Consider the following 24,739-nt stretch of genomic DNA (forward strand, 5'->3'; position numbering starts at 1 on the left):
ATCCGGCTCTGTTGGGGATCAACGCCCTTTTTTCTACGGATGTTTTTCAGGACCCGCCTTGGGTAAGGAACAATTGTGAGCTTATGCTGCTCAAATTTTCTGGACATTGTTCAGGATCGATCTTATCGTCTTAAAAGAGCTACAGATCCAGGTTGCTTATGCTCGCCAGTTCAGCCATCAATATCTCTCCTTCCGGCAGTCCAAAGAAACCAGGACACCAATCCTTTAATGTCAAGCCCATTCATCCTTAAAATTCCGAAGCAACCCTAAGGACGTACCAAACAGCCCCCTCTCACTCCTTTGTGTTAAGCAGGCACAACCGCCCTATGTATTTCAGCACATCAACAATCCTATCTAAGATTCACAAGCTAATGGACCCTCCCTGCAAAGCTCTCCTATCATTTAGGTGCGATAGAGGGCGTTAAGAGGAGCATTATCTACTTCTTCCCCGTCCATATCACCAGGGAGAATGTTTACCGGTATCTTAAGCCGCTTTGCCACTTCCTTCACCACTCGAACTCGATGATCAAGGGTAGCATGGCCCCCAGCAGCCTCGGCGATATCATCCGCAGAGACGGTTTCATCCACGAGAGAAGAGATCGCAGGAGAGAGGATCTGAAGGTTGGCTACGGACAAGTGATAGTTGACTATCGCGTTTGTGACGAGTTCCGAGCGCACCGACATTGCAGTTTCGATTTGGTCCATCTGCGAAAGTAGCCCTTGCTGTTTTGCCTGGGAGCGTTTCAGGGCAGCCTGCAGCTGGTCGACTTCGTACTGGAGTTCAACTATCTTTTCGCTATCCCGCTCATCGCGGAGCAGGACTAGCTTGGAAGGTCTCTTGCCATCGGGGCCTTCTGCCTTTCTTTTTTTATCCTCGTTTTCCTCGTGCTCGGTGGGCGACAGCAGCTTCATTCCTTGCATTGGTCTTCCGGAACTTTGAAAAGTCCAGTAAACTGGCCTCGCGGCAAGGCTCTTGTTGTCCCCGTATCTCCAGGGACGGCGGTTGCGCTTCACTTTGCCATCACCGTTGAAATCCCCCGGCCAGTACAATCCCAACAATTCTTTGGAGATATTTCCCTTTGAAGCCCAAGACAAAAGCGCAGTTACCTGCTCATCGCACAGCAAGCGGTAATATGGAGGCAGATTAGTTGCCGCCAGCAGCGGTTCGGGGATTACATGCTCGAAAGGCGGGAAGGAGTCGAAGTCGAGGGTCGCAATGCCATCCATCCAATCGGGCCCATCGCGCTCGCTGACTGCATTGCTCATGAGAAATCGAGGGAGTCGCGAAGCTCGGTTCATACGATTGGCCATGACGAGAACGGCGAAGTAGACTGTCTCTGGGTGATGTGGCCTTTTTTCTTTTTTCTCAGATTCTATTAGACAAGGTATCCCAGAAGGGAGCGATCAGCAGGAGGATCGCAGCCGACAAAAGACAATTCAAGGTTGAGCAACGGGTTCAGGAAAGGGAGCTTTCTGGCGGGCCTTTTGATGCTTGGAAAGGGGGGGAAGGCATACGGGTTGAGTGAGGAGCCTCTCTGGAAGCGAGCTCAGGCAGAGTGAGGTGACTTTAAGTGCTTGCACTCATCCTAAGCATCTCTTGAAAAAAAAAAATCTCGGCTCGTATGGAGCTCGAGGATGTATCCTGAGATTTTTTCCATTGTGAGGATCAACGCTACCAAAAGCAGGGGCGGATCACGAGACATCAACAAGGCCCAACAAACAAGAGTCGCGACGTTGGCCTGGTAGACACGGCATCTTCCCTCAGAGATCGATCACGGTCGCGGGGCCCGTGAGCAATCCACTCCCTCGACCGTCCATGCATGCAGCGTTGACCATCCAGCCCTCCCTACCCAGCGAACGTTGTCCGCACCAGATCCGGGTCCAGAGGATCGATCTCCCGGCGCTCCAGAGAACGACGAGGGCATCCTTCCAGGCCCAGAACACACTGACCATGTCTCGCCACAGCCCTCCGTGGAAGAACCACCAGACGCACGATCTAAAACCGCGATCCCACAGCAAGCCAGACTCGCAGCGACGCTCAGCCATGGCCTCCAACGCGCGCTGGGAGTCGTCGTAGTAGACCCTCTCCACGCGGCGGCCGGCATGGGCGTGTCCAAACACATACAGCGCGGGGCGGACACGCCAGGCGGCCTCGAGCAGGAAACGGCAGCCGACGGAGTGGGGGAACACGTCGCCATGATGGCGGGGAGGGCTGTGGGAGATCAAGATGTCGGTGTCGAGCGGGATAGGGCTGGGCCACGGGTCGGACCTGGACCACGGCGAATACTGAAAGGCGTGGACGGACGGGACGGCCGGGTCCAGCTGGGGGATCTGGGGCACACCGTGGACCTTAAGGGTGCGCGAGCCAAAGGACAGGACGACAGAGGTGTTCTCGAGGTAGTGGATGTCCCCCCAGTCCACGGCCTCGCGGACGGGGCAGGGCGGGACGAGCGACCTGGCGTCCGGATCAAACCAGCTGTCGTGGTTCCCGGCGATGACGACCTTGTGTGTATGGGGCAGGGTCCTGAGCCAGTCAACGGCCTTCTGGATCTCGTCAAGCGATCCGGCGTTGGTGAGGTCACCGGAGTGGATGAGCAGGTCGCCATCGGGGACGCTGGACAGCTGGAGGGTGTGGGTGTCGGAGATGCACACAACGCGGACGGGCTGCTGGGAAGGGGAGCGGGTATAGGGGTCGGGGCGGACTGAGGACAGGATGCCGTAGACGGGGCGGAGGATGAAGAGCAGCGGGGAGGCGAGGAACTGAGTAGCCAGGGAGGGCGGGTCGAAGGGGCCCATCTTCCGCGTGTTGAGTATCTCTCGACGATCGATATATTTAATACGACTCCCCCCGGTTCCTCTGGACGGAATGGTGGGTGGGGAATTGGCCCTTTGTGAGCCGGACGGACAACGCTACAATGGCTTTTTGATTCCCGACTTGACACGGTGAGATCAACCAGCAGCTATTTGGCCTGGGCTCAACCAACGCTGGTACGCATAAGTAATTAACTCTGCATGATGGGGATGTACTGTTTGTGCTACGAGAGTAAAGGTCGAGAGGAAAAGAAAAAAAAAAGCTACCAAAAGCTAACTTGCGCAATGACAGCATCACCCAAACCCCATCACCAAACTAGTTTTAAAACTACGACTCGTGTAGTTCGAGGGCAAAGTTGGCTGCCCAACAGACAACCAGACGGACGACACGGCAGCCACACGCCCAGCCGATTGTCCTTTGTCCAGGCCAAAGGAGAAGAAAAAAAGAAATAAGAAAGAAAGAATCCAAAGAACAAAAAAGAATCTTAGAAAAGAAGAAGAATCATCTTTTAAAAAAAAAAAAGAAGACAAAAAACAGGCGATGCTTACATAACTTGTTCTCTTTTTTTTTTTTTTTTTTGGTTCTTTCAACTGCTTTTCATCGTCACCATCAAAAAAAACCGTCGTGATAACCTCTCTTCCATCACTCTTCCGTCTCTCTTCGTGTCTTTCTCTGTCTTTTCTCTGTCTCTCTGTCTCTGTGTCTCTCTTGTATCCTTTGAATATCTCCTCCATTGTTAACTTGTCATTGATAGAAGAAGAAAAAGGGACCCGCGTTTGGCCCATTTATTTTGTTTGTTGGTCCTCTCCTCTTCTTTTTTTTAAGGTTGGTCTCCTAGCCGCCCACCCTTGCAAGACCGGACCAGCGCCTCGCTCCTCTCTCTGTCTCTCTCTCTCTCTCGCTCTCACGCTACTCTCTCTCTCGCGCCCTCGCTGCCAGAACCTCTCAGACCTGGCTGCTGCTACTCACTCTTGCTCCCATCCCCCCCTCCAAACCCTACCCGCTGCCCCCGTGGCTATCATACTTCTCTTCTTCCCCCCCATGTTTCAACTCCCGCCCGCCACCCACCAATAGTCTCGTCCAGCTCCAGAGTTTCAACCTCAAACTCTCCTCCCTCTCTGTCGCCCCGCACACCCTCTCTATCTTGCTGCTCCTCTCCGTCCCACAGACAACCCCGTTCTGCTCGCCTCCAGGGCCACCATGGATGGGGATGACATCAGGCACGCCGCCGTCTCCAGCCCGGAGCATCTCTCCTCCCTCCCCTTTGCCGCCAACGGGACCCCGGGCAAGAAGAGGAGAAAAGCTGACCTGAAACCCATCATCACAAACGACCCTCCCTCTGCCGCCGCCGCCGCCAACCCATCCTCCACCTCGATCAACATGACCTCCTCGCAATCTAGGTAAGCAATAAATCCACCCCCTCTGTCTTCCCGATCCATCTCCCAACTGTCCCCCTATCCCATTCTCCCTCTCTCAATCCATGATCATGTCCCTCTTCCTTGCCCTCAGAAGCCACTATTCCGCCAGATCCCATCACCACCTCTCGAAAGACCAATGTCGTCCCCTGCCCATCACCGATCTATACCCTCCTCCTCCTCCTCCTGCTGCTGTCCGACATTTTTGGGTAGCGACTGACCTCCCCGCCAGCAACCCTCTCGCGTCCGCACAGTATCCCGTCTCCACCACTTACGCCTCCCCCCTCTCGCGCTCCCCGTCCTCTTCCTCCTCCGCAGAAGACCTCGCCGAAACCGCCGCTGATGAGGAGGACTCCGAGGATTACTGCAAGGGCGGCTACCACCCCGTCCAGGTCGGTGAGACCTACAACAACGGCCGCTACGTCGTCATCCGAAAGCTCGGCTGGGGCCACTTCTCCACCGTCTGGCTGTCGCGAGATACCACGACCGGCAAGCACGTCGCCTTGAAGGTCGTGCGCTCCGCCGCCCATTACACTGAGACCGCCATCGATGAGATCAAGCTCCTCAAGAGAATTGTCGATGCCAGGCCCGACCACCCCGGTCGCAAACACGTCGTCAGCCTGTTAGATTCCTTCGAGCACAGAGGTCCGAACGGCGTCCACGTCTGCATGGTCTTTGAGGTCCTCGGTGAGAATCTGCTTGGTCTGATCAAGCGCTGGAATCATCGCGGCATCCCAATGCCTCTGGTCAAGCAGATCACAAAGCAGGTCTTGCTGGGTCTGGACTATCTGCACCGTGAATGTGGCATCATCCACACTGATCTGAAGCCTGAAAACGTCTTGATCGAGATCGGCGATGTCGAGCATATCGTCAAAACTTACGTCAAGGAAGAGGAGGCGCAGAAGGAGAAAGATAATCACCGCAACGGCCGCAGGAGGAGACGGACCCTCATCACAGGCAGTCAGCCCCTTCCCAGTCCCCTCAACACCAGCTTCAGCGCCGCCGACCCGTTTAAAGCACATACCCCAACCCTCAGCTCCCATAGCAGCCTAAATCAAGTATTACAGGAGCCTACAGGTAAAGCTTCTCTTACCCCAATTATCCTTTCCCCCCCACAATAGAAAAAAAAAAAAGAAAAGAAAAGAAAAACCTCCAATTTAGGCACGAATATAAGCTTACGGGTCTCTTTTTTCTTCCTCTTCGCTACAGCCACTCCCTCAGGCGTTTCTATGAAAGATCGACTTGGCATCAAGGACGCGGAAAAGATCGCTGATGAGAAACAGAAGCAAAGAGAGAAGACAACGTAGGAGCAAACCATGGCCAAAACACCCGTCGCCTGCGCGCCTTTTGATAGCTAACAAGCTGGCAGTGACATCCTGGAGCGTGAAGTCTCAGGAATTACCCTAGAGACGGGCTCCACGCCGGAAGTAGATGACCCACAAGTCGACTTGATCTCCGTTAAGATCGCCGATCTGGGAAATGCTTGCTGGGTCGGACACCATTTCACGAATGACATTCAAACGCGGCAGTACCGGTCACCAGAAGTCATTCTCGGTGCGAAATGGGGTGCTAGCACGGACGTATGGAGCATGGCGGCAATGGTAGGCAAAAAAAAAAAAAATCCCCCACACCGGCTGGCCTTTTCATCTATTACTTGTGCATCTGACGCACCATTCAGGTCTTCGAACTTATCACAGGAGATTACCTCTTTGACCCTCAATCGGGTACAAAGTACGGAAAAGACGATGACCACATCGCCCAGATCATCGAACTCCTCGGTTCATTCCCCAAATCCATGTGTTTATCCGGCAAGTGGAGTCAAGAGATTTTCAATCGAAAAGGTGAACTTCGCCACATCCATCGGCTCCGTCACTGGGCTCTGCCCGACGTCCTTCGAGAAAAGTACCACTTCCCAGCTGAAGAGAGCAAAGCCATCTCCGATTTTCTCTTGCCAATGCTAGAGTTGGTACCCGATAGAAGGGCAAATGCCGGCGGTATGGCGAATCACCCGTATCTCAAGAGCACAAAGGGGATGGACCACATTCAATTGAACGTTCCTGTTGGAAGTAGGGGTGAGGGTATCGCCGGTTGGGCATCAGAAGTTAAGAAGAGGTAGAACGAACCTATTCATGATTTCTTTTGCTTCTAGCTGCGAAATAATCCCCATGCTCCAGCCGCTTCACTCTGATTCTTTTTTTTCCCCCTTTCATGAACAGTTATCACCCGCCTTCTCCCGAGGTATCTCGACTATCTTGCTCACTTCTCCTAGAACTGTCATAGGGGTACTCTTCTGAGAAAGAGCAATAATATTGCAGTGATCCAATTTCTATTTTCTATATATTGGATTCAGCGTGCACTCATTCTCTCTACGTGGCTTATGCTCTCCTTTCTTTCCCTCCTCTCTTTTCCCTTGAATTGCATATGTGTTCGGGTCGGCTTCCACTTGGTCGACCGCCCTCAGCCATATCACATTGCGTGCAGCAGACGGTTTTAGATAAATAGATTAGCTGTGGTTGATTCATGTCCGCCTTGGTGTTGGGGGTTTTCCGCGTTTGACGATGCGATGAAATTAAGTGACAGAAAAATGGCATATGAAAGTATAGGAATAGGATTGGATGGGGTTGGGATGGTGTTAGGTTTGCACCATTCTCCCGCACGGTTATCTTTCGTCTCTCCATCTAAAGAAGATTTGACGATTTGGATGATTACGATGTATTCATGTCTCTCTCTCTCTCTCTCTTGATTGCTTGCAAGTTTACCCATATCCCCGGTTCCCCTTCTCTAGTTGCGTTTCCTTGATTCTCCTTCCTTTCGGTCTTGCATGGTGGTTTTCTTCTTTTTCGCATCTCATTTTTGTACCGCGTATATTTTTGATATAACTAAATGGCGAAGCGTGAGGCAGGATGGTCGGAGTTGCCATGTCGCTGTTTGTCGTAAGTTACAGTGCCGATTTGATGAATTCTTTTCCTTTGGCTTTTTTTTTTTTTTTTTTTTTTTTTTTCACGACCGATTTGTATAATTCAGATCCATGCCGTTTCCAGCTGCATACACTGATATCTCACTTAACGTTTCCCGCAGTATTATGAAGTACTCCGCGTATGGCGGTAGTTGATTTCCATCGATGGTTACTACTGTCATGCCTTCCAATGTTTGCCTAGTACTTCTTCGCCAACAGCGATAACTCTGGTCGGCATAAACAAGAGTCCGTTACAGCACCCTTGCAGCCGAAAGGTCTAGAGCCTGGTATAGGGATGTCAACAGGTGTAATTTTGACGCACCCTCAAGATCATCCCAAGGTTGCATCCAAGAGGCTTCTTTTACCAAACACAGAGACAGCGAGTTGGATTACTTTTCAAGGCTAGATACCTCTTGTGATCTTGACAGGGGTTTATACCCCATCCCAAAGAGGGAGAAGTACTCCGTACAATCGTGTATAATAACCATATTCCGAGAAGACACGCGTTCTTCATTTTGGAACACTTGCTAAACATCTCCTCCCCAATCAAGCTGGTAAATACGCTCTTTAGGCCCTTGCAAGAGCCACCGAACGTAATTTGTCGGAGAGCTGTTCAAGTCCTGCTTTTGCCCCAAGACCGATATTGCTTCCTGTCCTGGTTCACTTTTTTTCACCTTGCCAGCACAATGCCAGTGCAAGCTTCGTATATCTCATTAGTTATTCAAGCATAAGTGGCTCGCACCATTTATCTCCCAGAGCACCTCGACCAATATCTTTTAGGGCATCATATATCCGGTTGTATCACATATGACAATGTACCGTTCAAATGGTGGGTCGACTTGAAATAGACCTTTAATGGGTGAGGGAGGTAATAAGTAATCACTCATCCATTTGCCATGCATATGCCAGGCCTTCATTTCTCTCCCTCCGATTCCTAGCATCAAACCACTGCTTTTCAAAGCCGTTACTCCGGTCCACCCCGTCCCATCTATGCCCAGGACGAATCCCATACCTGTTAGGCAGCGCAGCACCTTTGTACATTTTTTTCGCACCAGCACTCGTCGCAGATGGCTTGGTCAAAAACTGGGCAGCAGGATCATTCCAACGCTCTCTCGCCTTGAGCTCCGCGTTCAATTCCTCGTCTTCCGCCGTACGTGCCAGCGGCATAGACTTGGCGTCCTCCATCAATTTCCTCCGCTCTTCTTTTTGTTTTCTCTGCACGTCACCCGTCAGGGCTTCTTTCTCCGCCGCCTCTTTGGCCGCCGCCTCTTCCGCAGCTTTTCGTACTTCCGCGCGCTTCATAGCAACATTGATAATACGACCCGACGCGTCACGATATATAGTCTCTGCTTCCTCCCCCTTGGCTTGCCTTGTCCGCATCGAGGCAGCATCCTTGGCATGTTTTCGTTCCTGCGCAGCGACCATGGCTGCAGTCTGAGCGGCGGTCTGTAGGCCAGCACGCGCCCCAGATTCCATCCTAAGCACTCCATCTTCACGATCATCATTATCCACAACCAGCGGCTTCTCGTCTTCTTCTTCCTCCGCCCGTGCCGTCCGTTCAGCAGCCGCAGAAGCTAGGATTGCGTCAGCGGCGAGTTGTTCTGCGTTGGCGGGCGCGGTGGGTCCAGCGACGGTTTTCCATTTCGATTTGGATTTTTTGAATTCTTTAGACGAACCCGCTATTGTAGCTTCCAGTCCCATGTCATCGTCATCGTCGTCGTATCCAAATCCTCGGCGGGACTTCTGCTGAGTGGTAGAAGCCGACCGGAGGTCCGGGGGGTCATCGTCTGCTATTATAAGCCCGTCCGTCTCTTCAGCGTGTTTGTTCCTTTTGCGCTTCTTTTTGGGACGGTCAGAGCCATGTAAAGAATCTGCCGTGAGGTAGTTTTTGGCTAGGTAGTCGGCAAGAGACATGGCGGGTGCTTTGCTGGAAGTAAATCACGTAGTTCTGCCTCATCATCATCGCTGGGAGTGAAGCTGGCCAGCCAGTCGACGAAATATGATTATATAATCAACACGACCAGCCTCAAGCGCAGGCGAAACGAAAGGATGGTGAGCTAATGACAAGAACAATTTCCAATCATGAGAACCTTCAGGTTGCGAAAGGGAATGGAGAGGTTAAGAGGATGGAGGTCACTCTCACATACGGAGCAATTCTCATTAATATGATGGCATTTACAGGGTAGTTAAGCATCCACAGAACAGCAAAAAATAAAATAAAATAAAATAAAATAAAATAAAATAAAAAATAAAAAAGAGGCCGCGCTAGTAACGCCAGTGGCAGATTAATATGTAGCATAAACCAAACAAGAAACGCTCAAGCTCAAAATCAGGCCAGCATAACTATTAGCTGAATATTCTACAACTTCGACCCACCACCAACTGACGCAGGAGGCCTATCTGACGGCGTAACCAGCGGGTCATAGACCGACTCCGCAAGCCTATCCACGGGGTTTGGCACGGAATGATGTCCCAAACCTCGAATATCGAGTAGGTCGGGAGTCAGTTGGTCGACGCTCGTGCAACCCAACAATCTCATGTTCATCACCATCTCGTCCTTGAGCAGCTGCATCGCGCGCTCAACGCCGGGCACTCCGTATGTGCTCATGGCATAGAGGAATGGCCGACCGATCCCAACTCCCTTTGCGCCGAGACACAGGGCTTTGATGATATCTGTGGCCCGTCGGATACCACCGTCTATGTAGACCTCTATGCGATTCTCCCATCCGCGGGCTCGTAGGGCCGGCATAACCTCGGCCAGGAGCTCAACCGCAGACGGCGCAAATTCGAGCTGTCGACCGCCGTGATTTGACAAAACGATGGCAGGGACACCAAGTTCGACGGCACGGAGGGCGTCATCAACGCGCTGCACTCCTTTCAACGCAATAGGCATCTTGGTAATGGATTGAAACCACGGGATATCCTTCCAGGAAAGGGAAGGGTCGATGAAAGAGGAGATGGCCCTCGCAGCACCCTGGGACCGGTCTACATTGCTGTCTGTCCGTTGGACATCTGTTCCAGGGTCCGAGAACTTGGACCGCATATCTTTCTCCCGTCGACCCAGCTGCGGGGCATCGACGGTGATAAACAGGCCCTTGCAACCTCGCTTCTCAGCGTGCTGCACAATCTTCCGTGTCACTTCACGATCCTTGTTTACGTATAACTGCAGCCATTGGGTCTGCTTGTCCATCGCCGCATCGACAATCTCGTCGAAGGAACAGGATGCCAGGGTTGGGATCATCTGGATGACGTCGTGGGTTGCGGCAGCTTTGGTGAGGCAGATTTCACCTTCGGGATGGCCAAGTTTGCCGAGGGCAGTGGCGGTAACATAGAACGGGACGGAAACAGGGGCGCCCAGCATGGTCGAGGAGATGTCAACATTCTCAACGTCGACTAGTATTCGAGGACGGAACCAGATCTTGTGAAAAGCAGAATGATTCTCGCGCATGGTCTGTGGATGCAAAAAAAATTTTTCATTTGCCCTATGTCAGCGTACCGACGATGAGATGTGAAGGGTCCGGGGGGGGAAGGGGGTGTGCTTTGGCCATACGATTTCGTCATCGGCACCACTCGAGTAGTAGCCCCAGGCGGTTCTCTTCATGACCCTGCGTGCGACGGCTTCAAAATCCATCAGGTTATAGCATTGCTCGAGCAAGGGCATCCGCCTTATTCGTTCTTGACGTGCCTCCTCTTCCGGGTCGACGCCCTTGTCTTCCTGCATGACGGTATTCATATCGACGGGCCCGAGATGCTTTGAGGGATGGAGGTACTTGTCGAGGGTGTCTGGAGGGTGGATGGGTTCGAACTCTTCGGTTGCGTCTTTTCCGGCATATTTGAGGATGATCTTCTGGCCACCGGGATGTTCTGAGAAGGGGAGTGTGAGCAAGGGAGTGACGGTGTGCCGCGATTCGAGGGCATTCAGGCACAAGGCCACTCACCGGGGAGGAAATCTGTGACGTCGTAGGCCTTGCCGTGGACGATAACCCAGCACGAATCTGCAGAGTTGTGCCTGGCGACTTCAGGCCCGGTGAGGCGATTGTTGGTCATTCCGACGGACGGCGCAGCGACTAGCAACCGGGAACAGAGTTAAAAGGTGCTGACTCCAGGGCCGGATGGGAGAATGGGATTGGCGCAGATAAACGCTACTCTATATGCGATGCCGGACGGTATATATATATACATATATGTATGTACTCTGTAACAAGGAATGGTCGAGTCCAAGGATGGGGTTATCTTATCTCAGGATGGTAGCTGGACGGCGAAGATGCCGCGAGCAAAGCCCAGATGAACGAGTGGATGGATGTACGGAGTATGTAGATTCATGGACCTGAGTCCCAAGAGGACGAGGAAGAGGACGAGAGAAGAAGGTATTATTTATGGGTGAGGTGTGTCCAGAATATGCGGTGGGCCAGACTTGGATGGCTTTTAACTATGAGTTTTGGATGGCCGTTCTCGTGCGAGAAGAAGAGAGAGGGATGGAACCAAACAAAAAAATAGAAAAAAAATAGATGTTTTCCAATTCGCTGTTCAAAGTTATCTTCTATTTACCTTAATTTTTTTTAAGCTTAAGTCTGTGAGAGGAAGAAGGTTAAAGCGGGTTAAGTGGATTAAGGGCGGCTTAAGAGTGACTATATAAAAAAAAAAAAAAATCAACAGACCGAGAGAAGTGAGTTGATCTGAGGAAAGAGCGGAGAATTGGAAGGAGGCAACCAGCATCAGGAAAAAGAGAAGAAAGCGAGAGCGACCGCATCGGGAAAGCAGGACGGGCTGGCGGAGTCAGCATTTTGGGCCAAAGCCTCAAGGACCGGGGTGAGTCTGCGCCACAGGGCTGGGCGCGCTAGTCCGGATCTGGCGGCTACCTCGGCAGACGCTCGCCTTTCATGGGGGGAAGTTTTGGCGCACTAGCCACACCGCCCAGCCATACAGTATATCCTTTGTCCTCCGTACCTCCGTTTGTAGTTTTTTTTTTTTTTATAGTTACGGAGTGCCCCACGGCCGAAAGATAGCAACAGCAGGGGGACCGAGAAGGCCACTTGGATGTACAATGTAGACCATGTATGTACAGAGTAATGCACGCATGTTTTGTGTGCTTGTATGCAGTACAGGGATGACCGTACAAAACCCCGCGAGAGAGTGAGACATGGATGAAGCAGACGGTTCGCTGACCGCTTTCGTCTTTTGTCTTGCACGGCAAACGCAGGGTCGCGACACAGCCGCCAGCTTGCCGAGCAACAAAAGCGGTAAAAAACTCCCCATAGACGCGTCCCTTTCTCGGCCGACTTCCCCCCCTAGACGCCAAGTCGTTAAGGAATAGAGAAGAACTCACATGTAACTGTGTCCTGTTCTGAGCTGCGACTCTCGCGCCGCGTCGCCGCTAAAATACTCGTCGTCGTGAGGGGAAGGCCAGCCAAAACTCCTCCCACCTACGAATACTGTAACTCCCTCCCCTTGCTTTCCGGGGGGCCAGAGCTCCCCAGTCCCTGCAAAACTCAAAAGAGCCGAAACTTTCTCATGGCCAATCACAGTTTGGCGGGATGCAATGATTCTTGAGGATCCCCAAGCTGCATGATCACCACGACAACCAGTTGATGAGTTCGGAATACGGAGTACGGAGTACTCCGTACTCCGTAGTTGATCATCCAAAGCTCGGCCCAATCGCAGAATATCATGTCTCACGCTTCTGTACCCCCCTATCGGCCGTGTCAACCTGGTCCAATATCGGGCCCGGGCGAACTGAACGGTCGGCCCAGACGCGGGGTGGGAACACACAATCATTGGTTGTCAAATAAAGCAAACACAATACGGAGTAACGGGAGAACTGTAAAGCGGTTGGCCTGTCATTGAGTCCAGACTGGTTAAGTAATAATCGCCGATGGACGAGCGCAGCCCTGTGGAGAAACTGGAGGTCAAGCTTTCTGTGTGATGCCCGGAATTCATTCCAGTCCAGTACTGTCATTTCAGGATACGGAGTACTCAGAAAACAATTAAGATAATGAAATTCGTTAAAATCGTGCTATAATTCGACAATAAAAACGAGGTACATAGCTCCGGTGCTCAATGGTATCCATACGAACGTGAAGAAGAAGGAAAAGAGAAAGAAAAAAAGGTCATCAGCGCGTGCCTTGCTTTTTATAGTCTTATTCGAGGACCGCGCTTCAAATGCCATCCCATGACAACACCGGCTTGATCACCTGCAGCGAATGGAGGCGTCAATGAGATTATATTTCATCAAAGTCGGGCATAATGCTGTGGACTTACCCTTCCAGCTTTAAGGTCCTCCATCGCTTCATCCAGGCGTTCAGCCGCGTAGACCGTTGAGATGCGATCGATGGCGAAATTTCCTTCACGGTATAGTTTGACGAGTCGGGGGATCAGCTGCATTTTATAGCTTAGCACCAGCAGAGCGTAAAATGACTCTTGGGAGGGTTGTTGTTATTCGTTACCTCTTTGGGGTCCGCAAAACCTTCAATCACACCAACGACCCGTTTGCAGGAAACAAGCAAGTCTAGGGCATCAACCTGGATTGAGTCTCCAGGTCGGGGAACTCCGACCAAGGCGAGCACACCTTCATGGCCGAGGGCCTTCATCGATGCCTGCAGCAGGGGCGAAACGCCGGTCGTGTCCACGATCTGGTCCACACCATCGGGCAGCAGGTTTCGGATGCCGGTGCAGAGATCAGGAACCTGCTTCGTGTTGATCGTGTGGGTTGCCCCCAAGGAGACAGCCAGGTCCAGCTTCGAGTCCACGATATCCACTGCGATGATCTGGCGAACACCCATTGCCTTCGCGGCGAGCAATGCTGCCACGCCAACAGCACCCATCCCCAGGATGGCCACGGTTGAGGTTGGTTTGGGCTGGAGCACGTTGAAGATGGTTCCCGCACCGGTGAGGTACCCGCAGCCAAGCGGAGGTAGATACTGAAGGGAGTCGGCATCGACGTCGCATTTCACCACAGACTGTTCTGCAACAATGGCCATCTTGCTCAGAGATGATTGACCGAAAAACTGGCCATGAACCGGAGTGCCATCGGTCAAGGAATAGATGGGTTTCGCGCCCTCTCCGAGACGGGCACTCATAAAGTTGTATTCTGTCATACGGGGACACGCACCACATCGACCCTCCAGGCACGATGGACATTTTCGACAGGTACGGAAACCTAGTAGAACTGTATCTCCTTCCTTCAGCGACTTGTCCTGAGCCTGAGATCCAACCTGTCGCACGATGCCTACGCCCTCGTGTCCAAGGACGGCTGGGTAGCTCCCAATGGGCATTCCGCCATTTTGGACGACAATGTCCTAATAGACCGTAAAAATCAAAAAAAAAAAAACATAAGTACTTTATCGACAACAAATGAGGCGTCCCTGTCGTGAGGGTTCCTCTGACTGGGAGTAACAAGCGGCTAACTAACAGTATGACAGATCCCTGTGTACTTTAATTCCACGAGAACCTCGTCGGGTTGCACCTGGTCCAGGACAACATCTTTTAGGACAAACGGCGCTCCCTCGGACTCGACGACATATGCCTTGGAGACAATGCTCCCCGATGATTGCTGGAGGTCACCCATTTTCTTGGTATGATCAAAGCTTTAAAATAACTCCTCTCAGGTTTGTTAAACAGAAACGGTGTCATGGTGCGCTCCCCTATTATATTCTTTCTATGGCATTACCCCCACAGACAAGTCCGCAGCTCCGATTTTCTGGGGGGCCGAGAGAGCTGAGTAGGCAGCTTGCATAGAAGCGCAGTATCCTTTAGCCAGAATAGAGGGTGAGGTGTGGGGTGAAAACGGCGTTGAATTTCCCGGTAAGGGAACCCGGGAGCGGCGAAGCGATGGACAATGGTTCTCTGATCCACGGATGCGATGATCCCCGAAAAAAAAATAAAAAATAAAAATAAAGTAAAATAAAATGGCCAATTGAATCTTAAAAGATATGTCGTTAAGATGACCCTTTATCTAAATACTCAACTCCAACCCCAGAGCGCTTCGTAGGTGGAAGCGAGACTGGAAGAATAGGACGGGGAGCTCCCAACAGGGTGAGTTTCGCTTGAAGTGCGTCAAAAAGCTTCAACTCAAGAAAGGGATTCTCCCCATTCTCCATACCCCTCTATCCACCATGGAATCAGAGCTGTTTTCCAAATTAATCCATGCAAAACGTCAGATCAGCTGTCGTCAATGATGAAAATGCGCTTTTTGAAACCCTTCCAACCGACATTCAAACATCGACTCCAGTTAGTTACTCTCCGGCTGGTTAATTATTAAGGTAGTTTTACATAACTAGTGAACTACCGGGGAACCTGGATGTTCCTGTTCCGAATTAGCGCAGCCTTGACGCTCGCCGCTCTGTCCTCACCACATCCTCACCTCTTCTCATATATGTTTATTGACCCTAATGATGGCTATTTCCTGACATTATATCTTCATTTTATAAGATTAATTTGATTGGTTGCTATTTGAGCCGCAAGAGTTTGATAACACATCGGATTCACCTTTGACTGTATCGATAGCCGTTTCTAGCAATCGACACGGCGCCGCTTTGGCTCCCCCGACCATACCGCAGGGATGTTGATGGAAAGCACTCACATGTTCAGCAGACTATTAACCTTTCCCTAGCTTGTCGTATTTCTATCATTTAACTATAAAAGTTGGCCCATTTCCTAGCCAAAGCAGCGGAAAAGTTCAGTCAGTTAGGCACTCTCCCTATCGTGCACATCTATCCCAAACACCTTCTCTTCCTCCAAAAGACCATCACCCTCCCCGTTGTATCTTTCTCTCTCCCTTTCCACACCGTTACCATCGCCTCCATCATCAGCCACAGGCCCCTGCCTCCTCCTAACCCACCATCTGATCGAAAACCTCCAGCCCACGAAAACCCCCCTCTTTACCAACTCCTTATCATCCCACCACTCTGCGCCCTGCGGAATGATCTGCGGGTCCTCCACTATCCGAGATCCAGCCAGCAAGCTCGCGACGGCTGCAATGCTGCATGGGTTCTTGGGCAGGATGTTCTTCGTGTTCATGAGCAATGTGGAAGTGACGGCTAGGATCACCATGCACAGAAGGAACGCGTCGAGGAGACGGGTGGAGAGACGGCTTTGGACGAGGTAGTCGCCGTGGCCGATTAGTTTGGCCGGGAAGTTTGTGGGGGAGCTATTTTCGCCATCTGGTGCTGTAGTAGTGGTGTCTGACCCGAACGGTATGTGCCAGTTATCATTAATACGCTGGGCGATGACAATGCCATAAATGCGCGTGAGTGTGGCAGAAAGTTTGCCTGTGTCGGATAATAGTTCGTCTGCGGGAATCCCGCCCGCGCCCCATATAGCAGCTGTTGTGAAGAAATCGATACGGTATTCCTTTCTTGGTGCTTGGACAGCGATGAAGTCGGGGTCAAAAAAGCCTGGCCCTGGGAGGAATGGGATTGGCACCATAGTACCATTTGAATAAGCCATGAAATCATCCAAAGGCGGTCTAGCGGATCCGGGGACAATGGAAGGGGGGTGGTTAGGATTGATCATCAAGGATCGTGGCTCCAACCGGACGTCAACGTCGACTTCCTGGATTTGTGGACGGCATTTCAACATGCGGGTTTCAACTTGGTTGCCAAACAGATATAATAATGTCGGGCAGTCTGCTGGATTCCCTTCATAGGCCACATTCTGGGTCAGATTGAACCAGTCAGAGAAGTATTTGGGGGCTCCAACCCCCTTCTCATGGAGTGAGAACGAGCATGCCCCTCTGGTACTATTAATCTCCACATCCCAACGGAGCAGGCCGTCGTCGTCATCGTGAGACCACGAGAGTTTGTAATCAGATGCTGGAATCTCGCCATCGCAATTGAGGTTGGGGCGCCAGGCCGGGAGTCGAGCTTGTATGTACCCGGGAGTCAAGTTGGAAGTGCCATTGTCATCGGTCCTCGGAAGAGACAATTTCGGGAATGCCAGGTCTGCATATGTCCATTGTGGATATGACATGTTCAGATAGAGAATCCTCCCAGGTGTAAAGTCCTTGGAACGAAGGTCTAAGTACTTGGAGTGGTCAAGGTGTTGTTTGTAGGAGCTAACGTTCCAGGTGCTGCGTTGAACCAGGGATATGTCAGTGGGATAAGGCAAATTGTTCACCGCATAAAGACCGGACACGGTGATAGGTAGCGCGCCCGCTAGGAGGAGTGCAACGGCACTGGCTGCCAACGCCCATTGTCGCTTGCCAAGGGAATCAAGGATCGCCCATGCAGTTATTTTGCGATGTTGATTTTCCAAAACGCTTGCATTTGCGCGTGCCCTTCCGCGTGCAAGGCAATGGAAAGGTTGAAATGTCCTGACGTTTGCCTCCATCATTTGGTAAAGAACACGGATGCAAAACATAACAATGGCGGGGACGTATGCCCAGGGCTGATCCCTACCATTCTCTCTTCCTCCCACCGGCGCGATTCCTCGTCTTGTGTTAGATATATGGAGCAATACTTCGATAGTAGCAATTACAACAAGGGGGAGGACAAAAGTAAGGATGTAGACCGGTGGTCTTGCGGACACAGGACGCCACCAGCGGGGTGTGCTATCTGTGCCGCTCTTGGAAACCTGCGCGTGGGAGGTCCGCTGGTCATGTACTTCAATCTGGAATTCCCTACCCACGTTTATGCAGGTACGATGCTCACACCCGGCCAACAGTTCCTTCATCTCCGAGGGCCATTTCAGATTCATATTTCGAAGAGTGGCCATCAACTTGGGACTTCGTGCCAAGATTGTCGCAAGGCCGCCAATAGAGCTCGGATCGCGGCAGCAGACAGAGAGTGGGAGGTAGAAGCAGTCAATAACTACGGAGATGATGATAAGCACTGAAAGAAAGCCGATCATCAGACCAAATGACAACTGACGGACAAAGAGGCGACTTTCCGTCCGTTCCGTCGTTCCTTTGATGTGGCGGTCTACAGGCTGGAGTAATTGATCTCTGGCCACTTGGATCGCACTAGACTCAAGACCACGTCCCAGCTCTTGGGACAGGAGCGCTGGATCATAAAAAGCCTCTCTATCTCCTGACCGACGCCCCAATAGGCTCCATCCATTGCCGTCAGCTTTTAACATAGAGATCCATGCACCATACAAAAGGGCGCCGGCGTTGACGTCCAATGCCGGGGGGGAACTATGAGACAGCGGACGCTGTTTCTTCATGTCAATGTCGGTTATGATGGAAATGCCGTCGGAACTTCGTGACAGCTTCACTGGAACGCGGGCTACGTCAAGGTAGGGCGTACAGAAAGCACAGGTGAATGCGAATTTCCCAGCCCCGCGTTCCGCCTTTTTCCCGGAACCTATGGTCGCGTTCAGATACAAACCATTGGGGTCATGACGCGGAATATAGACCCATATGCGCCAGTATGCGTCCGTATACTGATCCTCGTCTTGGGGAAAATGCAATCGTTTTCCGTCACACAGGGAGGGAAAACCTACAAAGGTTGCGTTAACACCCCGAAAAACCGTATATTGGGTAACCTGCTGAGGTAACGGGCCGGTTGAACAAGAGCCAGACTTCATGGAGAGAGTATACTCGGATTGATTCTTGGTGGCCTCCATGGTCGCATTTTCACACTGGACCTTCACGGTGAGCACGTCCACCTCGGCCTCGATTTCGCGATTGTCACCCAAAGTAAAGTTGTCGGGGCGAAAAGGGCCGTCTTCCTGAAAGGGGGGAAATACATGATTGGCAAGGATTCCAATGGGCAGATCGGAGCCGTTTAGCGCTATTCCCATGGCCCTCATGTGCGGGATGGTTGTAACATCGGGAGGCCTGAAATTGTCAAGGCGGAAATTGATATCATGGGTAAGGCGGAGAGAAGCGGAACGTTTGATGGGGACGTCGCGGAGCTCGAAAAAGCTTGTTGACACAATTGCCATTCCATTGACCAGCAGTGTACCAGCAATGACTAAAGAAACCAGGTAGTGACGCCTCCGGACCGACCTGTAGAGGGACTCAATGTTCCAGGGAGAGAGGTAATCAAGCAGAAGCCCATCAGATGCGGCAACTGGAGCGCGCGACATCAGCAACCATGGCATTAACTGGCACCCGCGGTATTCGACCTGGCCCCAAAAGGCGCCCAGGACCATAAACACTGTCACGGACGTTATTAGGATCTCAACCTGTTGCCTGAAAAGAATAAACCTAGAAAAAGGAGCCAACCTGCAGTCGGTCCATACGTCCATAGGTAGTAGTGTTTCCAGCCCTGTGTTTCAATGCCTTGTCTACCATCGCCACGAGCCGCATAGCAGTACAAGGCAACGATTGTGGCGAGCAAAGCCACGAAAGTAGCAATGAAGACCAGGAAAGTCGACCGGCGCAGGAAGAAAGGCTGCCATAGACGTGGAGAATAGCCATACTCAGAGCCATGCTCACGGCCGTCCTTCCGGAAATCACTGTCCTTCAAGAGGCCATCAGCAACGTCGTCCGACGAACGGCTGTGAGGGGCTGTGTCAACCGCGAGAGGTGGTGCTGCCATTTTTCCAGCCTCCGTTTGACAGACCTGAGTCAGGGAACTGCCCAACGCGCGCAGGGATCATCACTTTCTCAGGCACAACTTGAACGTCTCGAAGCCCGTCAGCCGCACTTGGGGGCCGTTTTGCAAAAACATGACTTTTCCCGACATTTTGTGACCTTGCTCTGGCCATTGGCTGAAATTCGCCCCACTCCATCGCAGAATATATTACTCTCTACGGAGTACTGTAGTATAGACTAGTAGTATCTAAGTAGATTTTAACCTGAAATATCAATAGGTTCCTCCGTAAACTGGGGGGGTTTTTTGGCATGGTTATCTATGGGTTACTAGGGCAGTTATGCCAAGCCCCCAATAACTTTTGTAAAGTTTTAAATCAAGTACGGAGTAATCTTTCATGAGAATCATCAAAGCATATAGAGAGAGAGAGAGTCTCTTTAATTTCTGCTTGCATACGGAGTACTCCGTACGGAGTACAGTTTATTAAAATTCAGTAATAACTCCTGTAAACTTTAGGTACGTAAACTAACAGGGCACTCTAACATACAAGCGAGGTGCTTGCACACTCTGTCCAGACGAGGATCCGTCTACCCTTTTCATCTATCACTCCAGACATTTTTAGATCCTACGCGGAATCCTTTTCTTCCCTTTTCCAGAAGTTTTGAATTTTTCAGGGCCGATTCAGAAATCTATGAACCCTCGACAAGCGCCGCGCAGAAGAGACACAGAGACGAAAGCATACCAAGGTGGAAAGGGAGGAGCCACAGCGCCGGGGGGGGGAAAGAGTTGAAGTTCTCGCGGCCAATGCCAGCCCGACAAACCCCCCAGCCTTCCTGCACAGCTGCCGTAAGCTCTTTTTAGCTATTTAGCGGTCTCCATCATGCGTGCCTCAGAACCAAATCGGAGGAGGGAAAGGGTTTCAAGTGTGGTCTGAACAACTTCGAGTTTGTTCATTGAATAATAGCTAGGAGCTCGGAGTTTGTTTGAGCACGTATGAGCCATATGGTTCGAGAACACTGGCCAGTTAAATATGTATTCGTAGATATCATCGGCGCAGGAATCCATTGGAGTGCCGATTTCTTGCCAGAAGAGCCATATTTAGCCTCGGGAGTAGAGAGAATCCGGTTGAGATCCTTGAGTCATCCACAACTGTTGCCGGAAACGAAGCTGTAGATTGTTACCAGAGGCGGTTCTTATCCCGATGGCTTGGAGGCAGATCAGCCATCAGATGCTATATCATACTCCATTGTAACTCTCGGCAAACCTGAGAACAATGAGTCTCGCAGTATAACTCTTCCCATGCAGTCATCTTTCACAGAGCTCAAACTGTGTGTAGACTTATCAGATCATGGGGTAAAGACACAGAGCAAGGACGGAGTATTCAACTGGTAACTCTGGGTCATATACTCTGTACATGGGAAGTTAAAAGTTAAAAAGCATGTGTCAGGAACGATCTGTAAACGGCTTCTACTTTTCAAAATATCTATCTGAAGGGACAATCCAGAGCATTCTCGCTCTCTCATTGCCTGGTGTGATGGCTGTGTCATGAATAGCCTGCTCTCTTCTGATCTCTCAGCATGACTGGCCGACTGACTCTGCTGGTGTCAGCCTAGCTGGGCTGAAGTCGCCCATTCCCCTTCTGCAACACATTCCAACAGTACAGGAGTGCAAAGACAAGACAAGGTGCACGCGTGACTTTTCCTCGCTCCTAGTCACGAGCAGCAGCTCAAAAGGATGATTCAGTCACTGACTGAGGCTCGCTGTCCCGGATCTCTCCATGCAACTTGGGCAAAAGAGAGAACGAATCTCGGATGATTTCCTGACTCTTTGTGTGCAGGTCCATTCACAAAGCCTCCAACGTAACACAGGCTTTCTCTCTCTTTCTCTCTCTCTTCTCACTCACTTCGCCTGACTTGAAATCCCAATGACATGGGTGTATCTTCACTCTCATTCTAGAAATCCCTTGATGAATCCTTACCGCCAGCCTCCGGCCCTGCTCTCGTTATGAGTACCAGCCTCGAGGCCAAGATCGTCGTCCTCGGTGCTCAAGGTAAGTCATTCATGACGTCGAGGTCTCGAATACCCCCCGCGGGAAATTTGACTTCCAGGGCTAATTCCTGCATTTTGGTTCTATTCCTAGGCGTTGGAAAGACCTCCCTCGTTCAACGTTATGTCAAGAATTCCTTCAGTCCCACCACCACCGCGTCCACGGTAGGTGCGTCGTTTGTCACTAAACGTGTCCTCGATTCTACTTCCGACACCATTGTGAGACTACAAATCTGGGATACTGCAGGCCAGGAGCGTTTCCGCAGCATATCCCGGCTATACTATCGTGGGGCCAATGCCGGCCTCCTTTGCTATGATATTACGGATGAGAACAGTTTCCAGGAGATGACAGGTTGGCTAGGCGAGCTCAAAGAGAATCTGGGAGAGGATAATCCGATCATCATCCATGTCGTGGGCACTAAATCTGACATTGTAGCCGATGATCCGAGTAAACGAAAAGTCCCCTTTGAGAAGACCATAGCATATGTGGCCGAACAGCTCTACCCATCACAAGCGTCCACTCCTCCGCCCAGCTCCGGAATGGGGATGCTAGGTGCCTCGGCCGCTACGGCGTCCAACACCCATGGCCCGGAAAGCAAACGCAGCAGCGGGTTCTGGGGCCAGGATATCGGCTGGGATTGCTGCCACGAGATAAGTGCCAAAGATGGAGAGGGTATTGAGGAGGTGTTTCGAGTCATTACCCGGAAACTTGTCGAGCAGAGAAACAAGAAAGTTGAAGCGGAGACAACACAGCGAAGAAACGTTCGCGGGCGCGAGAGGCCCTCGACATCCGGTGATGGCATCGCGGCCGATGGCAACGCAGACAAACGACGGAGCTGGTTGGGTTTCCCGCCGACTCTAGTCTTACATGATGAACGCACGGATGATGAGCCTGATGGATTTCCAAAGCGAAAGCAAGGAAAATGCTGCTGATTCCTCACTTTAAAGCATCTTATCCCTACCCCTTTCATACGGTTTTACTGGCGTTTGTGGCATCGATAGAGTGGATATGGCGCAGTTTGATCTTGGGATATGTCTATTACGGCCAGGATCCATCCAGGGGTTCCTACACCTCGCACTGTTTTGCTTAAATTTTTCTTTTTTTTCTTTTTTTTCTATTTTTTTCTATTTTTTTCTATTTTTTTCTTTTTTCCTTTTTTTTTTTTTTGGGGGGGGTTCTCACGCCCCTCCACCTGATTGATGGCACACTTAGTGGCGCTACCCGGCATCTTTCCATTCCTTATTTTGCTAGTGATTGTGTAGCTGGCCTGTTTGGTTTCTTCAGTCTCTTTCGTGAACTGTATTAGACCCTGTTGTATAACTTTTAACTAAGTAATGATGTGGCATCTTCCTTCACAGATAGCAGAGCAACTAGCGCAGCAATAGTCGTCTCCTTCTGCCCCTTTGATGGCCTTTCCAGGTGCAGATGTTGCCGAGCTCACGGCGGGACAGCCAAAGGTGGCTCGGCGAAGGACATCTAAGGCTGACATTTCCTTCCATTGCAGGAAACAACCCCCTCTGAGACCTCATCCATCTCGATCCACACAACCTTACTTTGCCATATCCTCAGCACATTTCTGTTTCAGCTCCAATTATTTATTCAAGCAGCTGCAGCCACTCTAGCACCACGCTCCACCCCTTGCGGGAGCCTCTCAGAATGGCATCACAATACAGCCTGGCCGATTACGACTCTGACGAGGAACGCGCCAAATACCCCCAAGTCCCGGAAGATAATCTCGCATCTGCCGCTCTGTTCTGTGTGAATATGCTTGAATCCAAGAACATCAACTATGCACTCTTCGGCGGCTTTGCCATTCGCCTGCTGGGAGGAAAACGGGACACCCGCAATGTAGACATCCTGTTCCAGGGAAACATAAAGGATATATGGAGCATTGTGGAGACGCAACATCGGTATGTCCAGTTGAGGAAATGCGTACCACAGGCAAGGTGTCTCCGGTATGGAGCCTTACTAACTTAATTGGCCGCTAGTCTGGTTATCCCTAGCAGCAGATTGACCACCGATATTCTCAAAGTCCTTGTTCATACTGGCCCTGGTTATGACTCGTGTGATGTACAAGTGCCGGTTGCGGTGACCCTCATTGAGTCCGGTATAAATCAACCTTCCATCAGTTGGCATCCGTCCCATCCCTGGTTTCAACACACGGATGAGCAGCTAACTGAGGGTGTGACAACAGGATATCGAGGAAGTCCAAAAAGTTTGGCAACCAATCGGCTTCTCTCTAGTGTTGACACCATTGCGGGGCACCGGCCGATCTATGTCCTTGGAGTTTTTGACATCATCAACGTCAAGCTGGCCGCCTTCATGCATGATCGTCTGGATAAAGACAAGGAGGATCTTTTGTTCCTCATGCGGAAATATCCCGAAAAGGTTTGCACAAGAATCAAAGACCTCGATCAGGAGGCAGCCACCATCTTTATGGACTCGATTCCTGACGACGTTCGCCCTGAGCTTACCGAAGAGATTTTTAATTTCAAAATTCATGGAGTGACTCCAATGTCCCATCGAGAATATTTTGGTTCTCCTTGAATTGCCGACCCGTTAGCCCACCGTAGCGTCTATCCTTGAGGAGTTGTCGGGGTGGACAAAAATCCACAGACTCCACCTTTTCACAAGTCAACATTCCTTCATGCCTCGTCTTTTTAAGCGTTGATGTACAATTTCTCGCTCGATGCAATAATAATCAACGCTCAGATCTGCAGCTGTTAATTATCCGTGTAACGCAAAGTCAAAGCAAGCTTTTCATCAAATAAGGCGATCCTAGTAAGTTCTTCGGAACTAGTCAACCCTGAAGGGTGATTCCACACGGCCCTCGATTCGCCTGTGGTAAAGGAACCCGTAAATACAGATAATGGGGATCAGGCCTCGCGTGTAATTCTCTGCGCAGCCGGAATTTTGAATACGAGAGCCCGACCGCAAAAGGGATCTCAGAAAGATTTGCCGGTATATAAATTGATAGGGAGGCTCTGTAATCAAGGCACTGAAATGTGAGGTTTTGGCACCAAGCTTTTCATC

At 51.1% G+C, this 24,739-nt stretch overlaps 9 protein-coding genes across 9 annotated transcripts; 3 read left to right on the forward strand and 6 right to left on the reverse strand.

The window, feature by feature from the left end:
• Positions 1-75: 75 nt before the first annotated feature.
• On the reverse strand, positions 76-1,536 carry CIMG_08911 (uncharacterized protein). The gene is made up of 2 exons (XM_001241747.2): positions 1,516-1,536; positions 76-1,373 (listed from the first exon to the last, which is right to left on the reverse strand). The coding sequence occupies exon 2, from the start codon at positions 1,309-1,311 to the stop codon at positions 403-405; it is 909 nt and encodes a 302-aa protein (XP_001241748.1). The 5' UTR covers positions 1,312-1,373; positions 1,516-1,536; the 3' UTR covers positions 76-402.
• A 225-nt stretch (positions 1,537-1,761) lies between these two features.
• Positions 1,762-2,796, reverse strand: CIMG_08910 (phosphoric ester hydrolase; the record flags this gene model as incomplete). The annotated part of the gene is made up of 1 exon (XM_001241746.1): positions 1,762-2,796. One exon carries the CDS (start codon positions 2,794-2,796, stop codon positions 1,762-1,764), a length of 1,035 nt encoding a protein of 344 aa, XP_001241747.1.
• A 1,115-nt stretch (positions 2,797-3,911) lies between these two features.
• CIMG_08909 (CMGC/SRPK protein kinase) lies at positions 3,912-7,291 on the forward strand. Its single transcript, XM_001241745.2, has 5 exons — positions 3,912-4,212; positions 4,460-5,304; positions 5,437-5,530; positions 5,597-5,828; positions 5,906-7,291. Exons 1-5 carry the CDS (start codon positions 4,013-4,015, stop codon positions 6,341-6,343), a joined length of 1,809 nt encoding a protein of 602 aa, XP_001241746.2. The 5' UTR covers positions 3,912-4,012; the 3' UTR covers positions 6,344-7,291.
• Positions 7,229-9,097, reverse strand: CIMG_08908 (pre-mRNA-splicing factor cwc26; the record flags this gene model as incomplete). The annotated part of the gene is made up of 2 exons (XM_001241744.2): positions 7,229-8,757; positions 8,860-9,097. The coding sequence occupies 2 exons, from the start codon at positions 9,095-9,097 to the stop codon at positions 8,063-8,065; spliced, it is 933 nt and encodes a 310-aa protein (XP_001241745.2). The 3' UTR covers positions 7,229-8,062.
• A 47-nt stretch (positions 9,098-9,144) lies between these two features.
• CIMG_08907 (cytochrome b2) lies at positions 9,145-11,396 on the reverse strand. Its single transcript, XM_001241743.2, has 3 exons — positions 11,122-11,396; positions 10,734-11,047; positions 9,145-10,634 (listed from the first exon to the last, which is right to left on the reverse strand). Exons 1-3 carry the CDS (start codon positions 11,228-11,230, stop codon positions 9,543-9,545), a joined length of 1,515 nt encoding a protein of 504 aa, XP_001241744.1. The 5' UTR covers positions 11,231-11,396; the 3' UTR covers positions 9,145-9,542.
• A 1,942-nt stretch (positions 11,397-13,338) lies between these two features.
• On the reverse strand, positions 13,339-14,947 carry CIMG_08906 (alcohol dehydrogenase; the record flags this gene model as incomplete). Its single annotated transcript, XM_001241742.2, has 3 exons — positions 13,627-14,947; positions 13,442-13,558; positions 13,339-13,374 (listed from the first exon to the last, which is right to left on the reverse strand). The coding sequence occupies exons 1-3, from the start codon at positions 14,452-14,454 to the stop codon at positions 13,339-13,341; spliced, it is 981 nt and encodes a 326-aa protein (XP_001241743.1). The 5' UTR covers positions 14,455-14,947.
• Positions 14,948-15,817: 870 nt separating this feature from the next.
• On the reverse strand, positions 15,818-19,773 carry CIMG_08905 (uncharacterized protein). The gene is made up of 2 exons (XM_001241741.2): positions 19,350-19,773; positions 15,818-19,281 (listed from the first exon to the last, which is right to left on the reverse strand). The coding sequence occupies exons 1-2, from the start codon at positions 19,663-19,665 to the stop codon at positions 15,866-15,868; spliced, it is 3,732 nt and encodes a 1,243-aa protein (XP_001241742.2). The 5' UTR covers positions 19,666-19,773; the 3' UTR covers positions 15,818-15,865.
• A 1,573-nt stretch (positions 19,774-21,346) lies between these two features.
• On the forward strand, positions 21,347-23,048 carry CIMG_08904 (small GTP-binding protein). Its single transcript, XM_001241740.2, has 3 exons — positions 21,347-21,518; positions 21,616-21,709; positions 21,800-23,048. Exons 2-3 carry the CDS (start codon positions 21,664-21,666, stop codon positions 22,636-22,638), a joined length of 885 nt encoding a protein of 294 aa, XP_001241741.1. The 5' UTR covers positions 21,347-21,518; positions 21,616-21,663; the 3' UTR covers positions 22,639-23,048.
• Positions 23,049-23,362: 314 nt separating this feature from the next.
• CIMG_08903 (uncharacterized protein) lies at positions 23,363-24,253 on the forward strand (the record flags this gene model as incomplete). Its single annotated transcript, XM_001241739.2, has 2 exons — positions 23,363-23,616; positions 23,695-24,253. The coding sequence occupies 2 exons, from the start codon at positions 23,363-23,365 to the stop codon at positions 24,251-24,253; spliced, it is 813 nt and encodes a 270-aa protein (XP_001241740.2).
• Between the last annotated feature and the right edge of the window lie 486 nt (positions 24,254-24,739).

Source organism: Coccidioides immitis, assembly GCF_000149335.2.
Source record: "Coccidioides immitis RS genomic scaffold supercont3.3, whole genome shotgun sequence".
Classification (NCBI taxonomy): domain Eukaryota; kingdom Fungi; phylum Ascomycota; class Eurotiomycetes; order Onygenales; family Onygenaceae; genus Coccidioides; species Coccidioides immitis.

Bases quoted from the DNA above. Each gene is read 5' to 3' on its own strand.
- CIMG_08911 (XM_001241747.2), bottom strand. From the start codon at position 1,311: ATGGCCAATCGTATGAACCGAGCTTCGCGACTCCCTCGATTTCTCATG.
- CIMG_08909 (XM_001241745.2), top strand. From the start codon at position 4,013: ATGGATGGGGATGACATCAGGCACGCCGCCGTCTCCAGCCCGGAGCAT. The intron at 4,213-4,459 runs GTAAGCAATAAA...CCTCCCCGCCAG, and splicing joins ATGACCTCCTCGCAATCTAG to CAACCCTCTCGCGTCCGCAC. The intron at 5,305-5,436 runs GTAAAGCTTCTC...TCTTCGCTACAG, and splicing joins AGTATTACAGGAGCCTACAG to CCACTCCCTCAGGCGTTTCT.
- CIMG_08907 (XM_001241743.2), bottom strand. From the start codon at position 11,230: ATGACCAACAATCGCCTCACCGGGCCTGAAGTCGCCAGGCACAACTCT. The intron at 11,048-11,121 runs GTGAGTGGCCTT...TCCCCTTCTCAG, and splicing joins CGTCACAGATTTCCTCCCCG to AACATCCCGGTGGCCAGAAG. The intron at 10,635-10,733 runs GTATGGCCAAAG...TTGCATCCACAG, and splicing joins GTGGTGCCGATGACGAAATC to ACCATGCGCGAGAATCATTC.
- CIMG_08905 (XM_001241741.2), bottom strand. From the start codon at position 19,665: ATGGCAGCACCACCTCTCGCGGTTGACACAGCCCCTCACAGCCGTTCG. The intron at 19,282-19,349 runs GTTGGCTCCTTT...CGTCCGTGACAG, and splicing joins GACGTATGGACCGACTGCAG to TGTTTATGGTCCTGGGCGCC.
- CIMG_08904 (XM_001241740.2), top strand. From the start codon at position 21,664: ATGAGTACCAGCCTCGAGGCCAAGATCGTCGTCCTCGGTGCTCAAG. The intron at 21,710-21,799 runs GTAAGTCATTCA...TTCTATTCCTAG, and splicing joins CGTCGTCCTCGGTGCTCAAG to GCGTTGGAAAGACCTCCCTC.